Here is a 10,252-nt window from a genome sequence, read left to right as displayed (position 1 = left end):
ATTTAAAATTAATAAAATATTTTTATAATTATTCAAACTCAATTCATCATCCATTAATAATGGTATAATGACCAAAAAGGGTATTCTGTTAGCCCCTTTCCTTTAAAAAGATCAGAAGAAAACGTTAAATAGCTAACCAAGGTTGGAAAGGGCACTGAACGGCGGTGGATTATCATCACTTATCAGTTTCCGAAGCCCTAGAACCCTAATACAATTGAATTTTGAAACCTTTCAGCTCCACATGTCATCCTTGGACCCCACATATATATATTTTTCCTCATTGGAAAAAAAATTAAGGTCAGAGTCAGACCCACACCCATCGCTCTCTTCTCTCTCGCCACCCTCTTAAAACAACAGCGAGAGATGGGAAGAGGGTTGTGTAAGTGTTGTTTATATATTAAGCAAACGAGAAATCGAACCGAATAACTGGAATCTACTCCACCACACAAAACAACTTTCCGAACATTTTTTATTATTTTATTTTCTATCAAAATCAAAATAAAAGAGAGAAAAAAAAAAGAGAAAAAGGCACCCTCGTATCGTATGTATACGTTGCCCACACCCATCTCCCTCACTTTCTTTCACATTTTTAACCTTTTTCTCTCATTCCTCGCCACCCCTAATATCTTCTCTCTTCAAAACCCCATATATCATCTTTTCTTCATATTCACTCTTTGTCACCATCTGGCCTCTTCTTCTTCTTTTTCTTCTTTTTGTTTCGTTTGGTGTTGGTGCTGGTAATGATGACGAGGATGACGGTGAAAGATGAGTGGGTTCGGGCGGCGATGACGGATGACAACGTGGTGGTGGAGTTGTTGGTGAGGCTCAAACAAGCGCAGGCGGCGCCACCGGCTCCGAAATCTGCGGTGGTTGCACTTAAATGGGGGATACGTCAGCCGAGGTCTAAATCTATGTTGATGCGGTGTGACGCCAAGAGAGACGGAGATTTCAACGTTAGCACTAGACGTAGCCCCACTACGCCCCTTTCTTGGAGTGGTGGCGGCGGCGCTGCATCTCCTTCCGCTGCCGATGGCTTTGAAGAGACCAGTAAACAAGTCTTACGCTCCCCACTAGCCGCACCTTCCAGATCCAAGGTTTGTTTTCACATACTCCCTCATTTTTTCTCTCAGCTCTCAGGAGCTAATCTTTCGCTGTATCATACCTTGGCCGGTATTGACGGAAATGTCCCTGTACGGAATGTCAAATTACGTGCCACCACCGTCGTCTTCCGTTTGTATCCCGTGGACGAGACATTCTTTTCTATCTGGTTCACTTCTCTTTTCTTTTTTTTTTGTTTGGGTAAAATTCCAAGTTTTCAGGTCAAATGACCATTGAACCCCTATTTAATCTCCTTATTTACCCGTTCCTTTTTCTTTTCGCGTCATGTTTAACCAATGATTTTGGAATTCTAGAATCTCAATTGCACCGTTTTTTTTTTTCATTTCCAGCCGGCGAAACTTCCCTTTCAAGAACTTACCGAGATTCAATGACTTAAATCTGCCCTGTTCGATATGTTTCTCGTCATCTTCAACTTTTCAGTTTGGCTCGAACTCGATCTCTCGGACCATCTGTTTAACAGGATAACATTAATAATAAAATAAATAACCATTAAACAAGCAGTGCCATATTTTTTTGCCACTGGACCAGAATACCCTGCCGTTTTTGAAGATTTTACATTTTCTACGCGAGGACATCACTTTAAGCAGATTGGAACTGCTTTGACGTTTTCTTCTCGCCTCGTTTTTGGTCACCTGTCATACTATTGTTGGCTATTTTTAGATTTACTATTTCGCCCTTCCAAACCGTACACCCCTCTTAGATTATACTCACCAGACCGGACAATTTCGTCAGGAGAGAGAAAAAAGTTCTCAACAGGAACCTTTTTACCTCCTCACCGTAAGAGCCAGGAAACTTCCCCGTAGGGGATCTCCTTCAAGGGCATTTTGGTCATAATAAATTACGTAGGGTCCACCAAAGAAGGGTGTTGGTCTGCGTTTCGGGTTTGGTGTAATGTTGTTAAGAGGCAGGCGGATGGAGCGTTTTTATTTTTGTTTGTGAAGAGAAAAATTATCAGGTGTGTCGCGGGTGCGGTCGAATTTTGTGGGTGTTCCATTCCCATCACTATCTGTAACTGTACTTGCCTCTTGCATCTATTATCGGGGTTTTCTTCTCACGTTTATCTTTTCTACTTTTTTCATGGCCTTAGCCTTTCCTTTTTCCGAGATGGGAATATCTTTAGCGTTGGGCGCCACACTTCCTCAACATATATGATTATGAGTATGATGGATCCTGGACCGTCTGATTTGTGGAAAATTGTAAGGTGGAAGTGAATTTTTTATTAGGTGTTGGGAACCGTAGGTTTACACAGGTAGTGACCCAATAACTGGTTGCCTATGATAAAAAAGTCACGTGACCTGGACAGTTGAAATACAATAGATGGATATAGGCTTTAAATTCAAGCATGTGTTAACATCGTGACGTGCCGTGTTACTATTGGCCCACTTTCGTGAGTAGGAGCAGTTGGGTTAGTAGACTGGCTTTGGCTTCCCAATTTCTACGCCGCTGTCGTACACGAATATCTCCAAATCCGCCATTGGAACACACTTGAAAGCTTATTATCAAAATTAGATTTTAATTGTGCCTGGGTTTTTGGTGGGCCGCCACCAAATCTCCAAGCTTTTGTTCAGTTGTTTATCCACTTTTGAAATTTATTCTTTTTAATCCATCTAGTATTCCAAATTATCCTATAGCATTTTTTTTTCAATTTGTTGGTTCTTGCTGTGGGCGTTTAAAATTATATTGATCAGTTGATGTATTTTGCAGGGCGTTGCTGCTCATGAAACCACTAGCACAACCACTAAGAGATCGAGAAGAAAGAAGGTAAAGTGATTCATGTTTTTGGTGGTTAATGTTTTATGAAAGAAAATCCGAAGATGATTCATTCATGGGTATTATTATTAACTGGAAGAATCCGTCATTTTTCAGACTTTTGCTGAACTTAAGGAAGAGGAGAGTCTGCTCGTGAAGGAAAGTATTTATTTGAAAAAGGTGAGCTGAAGGCTATACGTCGTGGTGTTTTACATAATTCATCATGTGCTGTTGATTGCAGCTTGCAGCTAGATGATCTTACTGTCATTTTCTTATTCGTTGAACAGGAGATAGCATCAATGCGTGCTACTTGCAAAGAACAGAGAGCCAGGAATGAGAACTTGAAAAGAATCAAGGTCAGCAAAATGTCTCTGTAATAAGTACTAATTTGGCAATTCATTGATCAATATCTTATAATTGGCCAAAACTAACTACTTTTTATTGGGAAATACTCTTCCGCTGCCCTCATTGTTTGATGTAAACTTATATTTATTGCAGCGTGATTTGAACTTGAGCACTGCAAAGAATGAACCTGAGGAAGTACCTTCTTGTCAACCCCATCCACGTGTACCCTCGTCTCTTGACTATGTTATGTCAACTTCACCCTCACATGCCATTGATGATTGCAAAGCCATGTTAGATTCTTGCAATATCGGAAAGGCCTTACTGCCTGATCTCAATATGATGCCTGTTGAAGATGAATCTGGCGCTGAGACTTTACATGGGAGTAGCTGAAAAGATGAGTTGACTACTTTTCCCTTCTCACAGCCGAAGGTTGTGAGGAAATAGGTGGTCTTGCAGGAAATTAGTGACACTGGCCAAGGCAATGAACTGTTATTGATTAACTCAGGCCAAGCGACAAAATCACAGTTTGAGCATGCTCCAGTCGCCAACCCTTGAAAAGCAGAAGAAGATGACCAGCTACAGAGAAGATATTGAGGGCAGTGTAGAAATCCAAGCTCCTCCAATATTCGTTGGGGGTAAACCCTCGTTGCTTGATGTTTACGGATTTATATAGAAAATAACTGTGATTCTTTGTAGGTGTAACGTGATGGCTTGGCCCTTTTAACTTGTTAAAAACTGATTTCAGAAATTTGTTGTTACGAACTCTGTTTTCAGCTCCCTTTTTTCAATTATTATTTGGAACTCGGGGACAGGATCGATATTATTTCTATATAATCTTCATGGCTAGTCAAATTTCTATAAGTTTTTCCTGGACCACATGCTGTATACATGGCCACAATCGGCGTTTGGTTTTGTGCTAGTAGCTACTCAGTAGCTTTTGTCAGCGATGTTCCTTTGACCGTGTCAAAAGGTTCTAGCTGAGCTGATGATTGGAAGTTGCAATTGGAAATGGGGAGCCTTTGCAACTAACAGAGGTAATGTGTTTTGGTAAAAAAGAAGAAAAAGATGCCATTAACATAATCGAAATGAAATTGTGCAAACCTGTTTTTTGTTTTTATTCCTGCACTTTGGTCCAATATGTAGTATTTGTCGGATTATACTTGGCGGATTTTCATATAATTTGTCGGATTATAATATTCATATAGCACCTTATTTTGTCTTTCATAATGTATTACAGCTGAGAAGAGAGCACACATCCAAATTCAAAAAGGGGTATAGTATTTAATAATGTTATTATTTTCTTTTTGACTCCTTTTATGGGCCTGAATCTGTTGATTGGTAATTGCACGCCTAGAGTAGACTAGGATGCAAAGCTGCGTTAAAAGGCAACTTGAGCGCTGCATAACTTAAGCCCATAGATACTAGAAAATTACGTCTTACACTTACTCCCTGTAAATTCATCTTGGTGTCTAAATATTTAGATCGTAGCGTATAAGATATGTTTTCCTTTAGCATCTTATTTTGTCCTGCACTGAATTGAATGGTGAATATGAGTTTTTTGTTTTTAATATGTTCATCAGAGAGAAGGGGAAGTTGGGAGCAATAGGATGGATGGAGATTGATTGTGATTAATGCAGACGACAAAAGGTAACTAATGGAGGAGACAAAAGGTAAATTACTGGTGAACGACAAGGTTACTTGTACCTTAAACTTCAAAACTGAAGCAAGAGGGAGTTTTTGAGAGGCATCCCTACGTAGTGGGGAAAATGCTTTATTGTTTGTTGTGGGGGACTACCCCCCAACAAATGGCTTGAGAACCAATCATCAAGCATGATGGATCGATATCACGCTGAAAGTTTTGATTTTTCTTCAAGTTCGATAGCAGAGCAGTACAAAACCAACTCATGTGGGATCAGGGCTCATGCAGTACAGTGTCAGCTGCAAATTGATCAATATCATGGCTCTTATTCTCTGTCATGATGGCTGTCACAGAGGATTCTTAGAGGCCTTTTGCTAATTGTTCATGGATTGGGCTCCGGTGTCGTCAGTTTCCTCGATATCCACTTGCAATCCTAGACGAACTTGAAGAACAATTGGTGCACCATTTCGAAATCCACTGGCTTACACCTAAAACGCAAGTTTAATCTATAGATGGTCTAATGGACCAGGATTTCAGTTTTGTGACCGAGATGTATCAGATAGCATTTATTAATTTGTACCAATGATCAGATTTGATTGCTTAAAGCATCATAAAACATGTGTCTACAACAAGTGCATCGCCTCAAATCATAAGCATGACAATGTCTAAAACTTCCTTTAGCTCAATAGAATGGAATGGAAGTGCCCTTTATGTTAATACGCGGACAAAATACAAACTCTGCAATTCTGTATGCAATAACAGTACCTAGATTTAAGTTTTCATCTTCCTTTTGTTGTTTTTAGGATAATTAATAAAGTTTTTCCATCTGAACAAGAGGTGGGGTTAAAGACAAATAGAACCTGTAATCACACCACAATACGATGAATCTGTGAAACAGCGGGATAATGACAGAGGAACATTATTTTATAATCATTGTTAAATTTTCTTCAACGGTTAAACTAATATAAGAAGTATTCCATAAAAAAATTAATGCGTCTCTTATGGAAACTATATGGGTTAAAAGCTTGTAAAATTGCACTATGATTTGTAGAAAGACTAAACCTATGTTGATTCCTAGAAGAGATGAATTGGTTAACACTTCAAGGTTGAAAGCTAGGTGAAGAGAGTTTCTTGTTTCGACATGGGTAGATTTTTTTGGAAAAATGTTTTCTGATATTGTAAGGTTATTTTTTTTCTTCTTATTTACAGATAATTTTAGCCGCAAATACTCAAGAGGTAATTAATTAAATAAGTGATCGAATTAACTTACAAAAATGTGAGGAATGTATAAATTTTATTTTCACAAACATCTAGCTTTCATTAAGAAAGAGATCAGTATAAACTGGTTCACAAAAAAAGCTCAAATACATACAACAAGAGAACCACGTGCTTAAAACGAGTGAGAAGCTCAACCCCAATAAATCACAAAACACTAGCCCCTATACACCACCATCGCCAATGCTAGGAAAGGAGGGAGGGAGAGCCCCAAAGAGTGCTAGAGAAGCCAGACCATGCTGCGGCTAACCCACAAAAAGATGCATCCTCGACCATTGAGAAGCTAGTTAGGAGCAGAGGTTTTCATGGGTTAAGTTTATGCATGATAAATATATTTTTAAACAACCCATTAAAATTTTATCTAAATTCGTCCGACTCAAATTCATTTTATATTGATCTATTTTTTAAAATATTAAATTATTTTTAATTTACTAATTATATATATTTCATTAAATAAAATTTTATATATGCACCTTAACATTTTTTAATATCTATCTTATAATATTATATATTAATATAAATTTAATTTTTTATGTATTATAAATTTAAAAAATCAATCAAATCCAACTTGGTTTTTGAATATTCGAAGAAGAGACAAGCTTATATTTTAAATGAATTTAATAATTTTTTGGTAAAGCACATTTTTGGAGCCCGAATCTTTTTGTTCGTAAACAAGCTACTCAGCAAATCCTAAGCTCCTCAAGCTCCAACCAAAGGGGCAGCAAGGCCAGCCATACAAAGGATATAGGTTGCCGGTGAGAAGCCGAAAAACCAAGCCTGATGCCGTGGGGAAAAGAGGGGGAAGCTTGCACAAGGCGGTCGAAGAAAAGCCGCAAAAAGAGAAGGCAAGGTCGGAACTTTATCCTGTCGGAAGTGAAGAAAAACAAAAGGAAAAGTAAAAAAACAGAAAGAAACAAAAGACCGACTGCACCAACAGCTACAACGAATATAGGGTTGTTTTAGAAGAGTTTTCCTTTTGGCTTTCAAGATCCGTTAGAAATCTTTAATTAATCTTGTTTACTAGTAATAGATTTCGTAGAAGAAGATTGTAAATTGTATAATACAAATATTGTTCTTAAATCATCATCTAATAATTGTCAGGATCATTGGATGGTATTCCATCACTTCCTATTGACAATTTAAATCTATGATGCCTGCAAAATGAGCATGCCAGGTGATAACGTGAACCTGTTGTTTTCGAATAGGATGTTACCGGTTCTAGGAATTTATAAACGAGAATAACATTATGTTGATTGTTTGAACAAACCATTTTTGGTTTCCTGCTACCTATAGCTTCCTTTTTCTTTTTTCTTCCCTCCAACAAAAAACTTTCCTACATGAATTCCTGAGTTCTTTCCTGCTACCACCTTTACACTGTTTTGGATGTCAGATATTGAGAACGTTAGCTGGTTATTTGTTTGGTCTCCCTTTCAAGTTTTTAAGTTTTTTTGCTAAATGGTGGAAACCAAAAATTGGGGCTCTTGGTGCTTGATAATGAACCTCCAGTTCACAACTGAACCCCCCCCCCCCCCAACAGCAACAATTTGAAAATCGTGAATGAAGATGATGCAAAGACCTTGGGAACATACAGGTAGCGAAATTATAGGAAAAAAAACTTAAGAATTATAATTTTGAGAGGGATTTACATTAATTATATATACATACAGGTTATTAGCAGATGCAAATATTTGGGTCACTGAACTTCACATGTTTGGATTGATATAAATGGCAAATAACTATGATTATTACCCAACATGTTTAACCTTTCAGTGATGGGTACTCCTCTTCCCCTACTAAACAGACATCGACATTTCTAGTTACCACGTATTTTTAATTGTTTTTATATATATTGATTTTGATAGTGTTTGATTCTTCTTATGTCAGTTCACCAACGATATCATTCATTGTTGTTAAACTTATCTCATTTTTTGTTATCCCGAGTTTCTGTCAAGCATGTGAATGTTTCGAACCTGTCCTTCACTGCCAAACCTACACATCTCAACTTCAGATACCAATACCAAAGCCAAAGCCAACGCTATGCTCTTCTCTTTTCCATTAATTCCAGTTATTTTTATTCTCTTCCTATCGTAAAACACTGTTGAAGAAACCTTTGCTAGAAAACTTTGATGATAATCTATGAGTTTGTTCACAAATATGATAAATAGCATGTACATTTTCTACCTTTACACATTCTAAAAATTTAATAATTAGATTGAAACAGATATATTACTGTTATTCCATCTCTTTCCATGGCTTTTCCATGTGGGTGAGAGTTTGTGTGGTTACATCAACATCAATGAATAGCGAAAATCAGCTTTCATCAACAATAATTGTCGACCATGAAAACCTGATTTTCCTCATGCTACAAAATGGTGTGACACCAAACAAATTACTTCACTATTTCAGTAAAGGTGTATAAAAGTAATAGTATTTCAAGTTAAAAAAGAAAGCTATAATTTGTAGCCAGAACAACGACGAATAATTGATAATAATAATGATAATAAAGGATAATGAATGTATGTCACTTGGTAAAAATCAAGAAAAAAAATGAAAAACTTGTACCTTTTACATTGATGATTGAGAGCCAGTAAAATTTTACACAACAAAAAGAAAACATCATAGAGTAAATTATAGAGATGAAGAGTGGAGTTGCAAGTGGCATTGTGGACCATGAAGAGTGGCTTAGGATTGCTTTATTGTGGTCCATGGCCATGAAGAAGAAACAAAGCCTAATTTTGAGGGAGAGGGGGGAGGGGGGACAGTTGGCTAAGGGAACGATATGTGAGAAAGGGATGAAAGCCACCTTGCCACAAACTCATTCTAGGCACATCATCATCACTATCAAAACCTTCCAAAAATTGGACATATGTAATGCCAAACCAAAAATTAAAAATGCGACACGATAAAACTTAGGGAAAGATCTTGCCAATTGATGATGGAAAAGCCATGAAAATAAGAAAGAAAAATAGAGCATCTTATTCAATTAAACACAGCTACATACCCCAAATGATTAGACATTAAGCATTTTCTTGGAAGAACCAATCACCTTTTCCTTTTTAGCCCAAATTCCACTCTAAAATTGTCCCGACTCCCAAATTAGATACCCAATTTTCTTTTTAATATTGCTCGATTGTTTGAATGACAAGTGCACCTTGGAAAGAGTACATCAATAAGTGCAAAGCTAATGAATCTTCAGCACCAAACATAACCATCTCATGATTATGGATAAGGCGAATCACATCGGTTTGGTGGGGGCAAAGACAATAACCCTTTGTCACGCGTAACGAAAATTTGACAGTTGCTTCTATGTCTTTCTTTCATTCAATCTTGATCCATTAAAAGGGGGAAAAGATAAAAGATTTTTTATTTTCAATAATTTCAATGTTAGTAACTTTTCTTTTTGCATACCGAAGGTTGGTGATTTGAAGTTTGTCTATTCATTGATTCTTTCACCACACCTTGTGTAAAGTTAAGAAAAAGCCTACCATTGCTTGCTTCTATTCGGCCCCATTTTACTTGAAACTGAGGCTTTTTAGTCAAGCTTGAAGTTAAACCAAAAATCAACTATACCTGTCAATTAACATGCTAGGTTCATATTCCAAATATCAACTATATTGCTTTGCATCTTTCATAAATTGTATCCCACTTCACTAAATGCTATTGGACCCCCCCCCCCAAGTTGGCTTGGACTAAACCATTTTTATTTATTATTTAAGTTGACGGCGTCATAATTAAAGTAATAAAATAATTATTTGTTGTACGTCAATCATCTCTTTCCCAAATTTTAAATGATAAAATAAATATCTCCTTCAATAAAAATTATTTGTTTAATTAGTGTTGATAAACATAATGCATGGCCAAAAAAAGGTTGATGGGTTTGTGATATCCAGATTCCAGCAGCATTCAAGTAGTTTCGTTTTCACGAGACCGGTCAAAACACATCCAAAATGTACTCAATTTCTCTCATAAAATTGGAATCTCACAAATATTGGCATCATCAATCTCATACCCTTTTTCAGTTTTTATTTTTTATAAAGAATACATTTTGTTCCACTCCCTTTTCACCAATGTAACTTATATTAATTAATATTTCTAAATTATACTTGGTTTAACTTTTTTTTTATC

The 10,252-nt window shown here is 36.8% G+C and overlaps 1 protein-coding gene across 4 annotated transcripts; it reads left to right on the top strand.

Annotated features, from left to right (window-relative positions):
- The first annotated feature begins 299 nt into the window (after positions 1-299).
- Positions 300-5,608, top strand: LOC107959011 (uncharacterized). Of its 4 annotated transcripts, XR_005926952.1 has the most exons (7): positions 302-1,094; positions 2,824-2,880; positions 2,986-3,048; positions 3,156-3,224; positions 3,367-3,848; positions 4,451-4,485; positions 4,794-5,608. XR_005926952.1 is itself a non-coding variant. In XM_016894955.2 (5 exons), the coding sequence occupies exons 1-5, from the start codon at positions 741-743 to the stop codon at positions 3,601-3,603; spliced, it is 780 nt and encodes a 259-aa protein (XP_016750444.1). In that variant the 5' UTR covers positions 300-740; the 3' UTR covers positions 3,604-4,074. The 4 variants fall into 4 exon arrangements, 1 of the variants encoding a protein (XP_016750444.1); XR_005926953.1 differs by lacking the exon at positions 4,451-4,485 and having other exon boundaries at positions 300-1,094; XR_005926951.1 differs by lacking the exons at positions 4,451-4,485; positions 4,794-5,608 and adding an exon at positions 3,988-4,074.
- Positions 5,609-10,252: the final 4,644 nt, after the last annotated feature.

This window comes from Gossypium hirsutum, chromosome A05 (assembly GCF_007990345.1).
Source record: "Gossypium hirsutum isolate 1008001.06 chromosome A05, Gossypium_hirsutum_v2.1, whole genome shotgun sequence".
Lineage (NCBI taxonomy): Eukaryota > Viridiplantae > Streptophyta > Magnoliopsida > Malvales > Malvaceae > Gossypium > Gossypium hirsutum.
The sequence above is the reverse complement of the archived record's forward strand: the minus strand, read 5'-3'. Positions and strand labels throughout refer to the sequence as shown.

Coding starts and splice junctions, on each gene's coding strand:
- LOC107959011 (XM_016894955.2), top strand. CDS start 741: ATGATGACGAGGATGACGGTGAAAGATGAGTGGGTTCGGGCGGCGATG. Junction 1,095..2,823: donor CCGCACCTTCCAGATCCAAG/GTTTGTTTTCAC, acceptor TGTATTTTGCAG/GGCGTTGCTGCTCATGAAAC. Junction 3,049..3,155: donor AAAGTATTTATTTGAAAAAG/GTGAGCTGAAGG, acceptor TTCGTTGAACAG/GAGATAGCATCAATGCGTGC.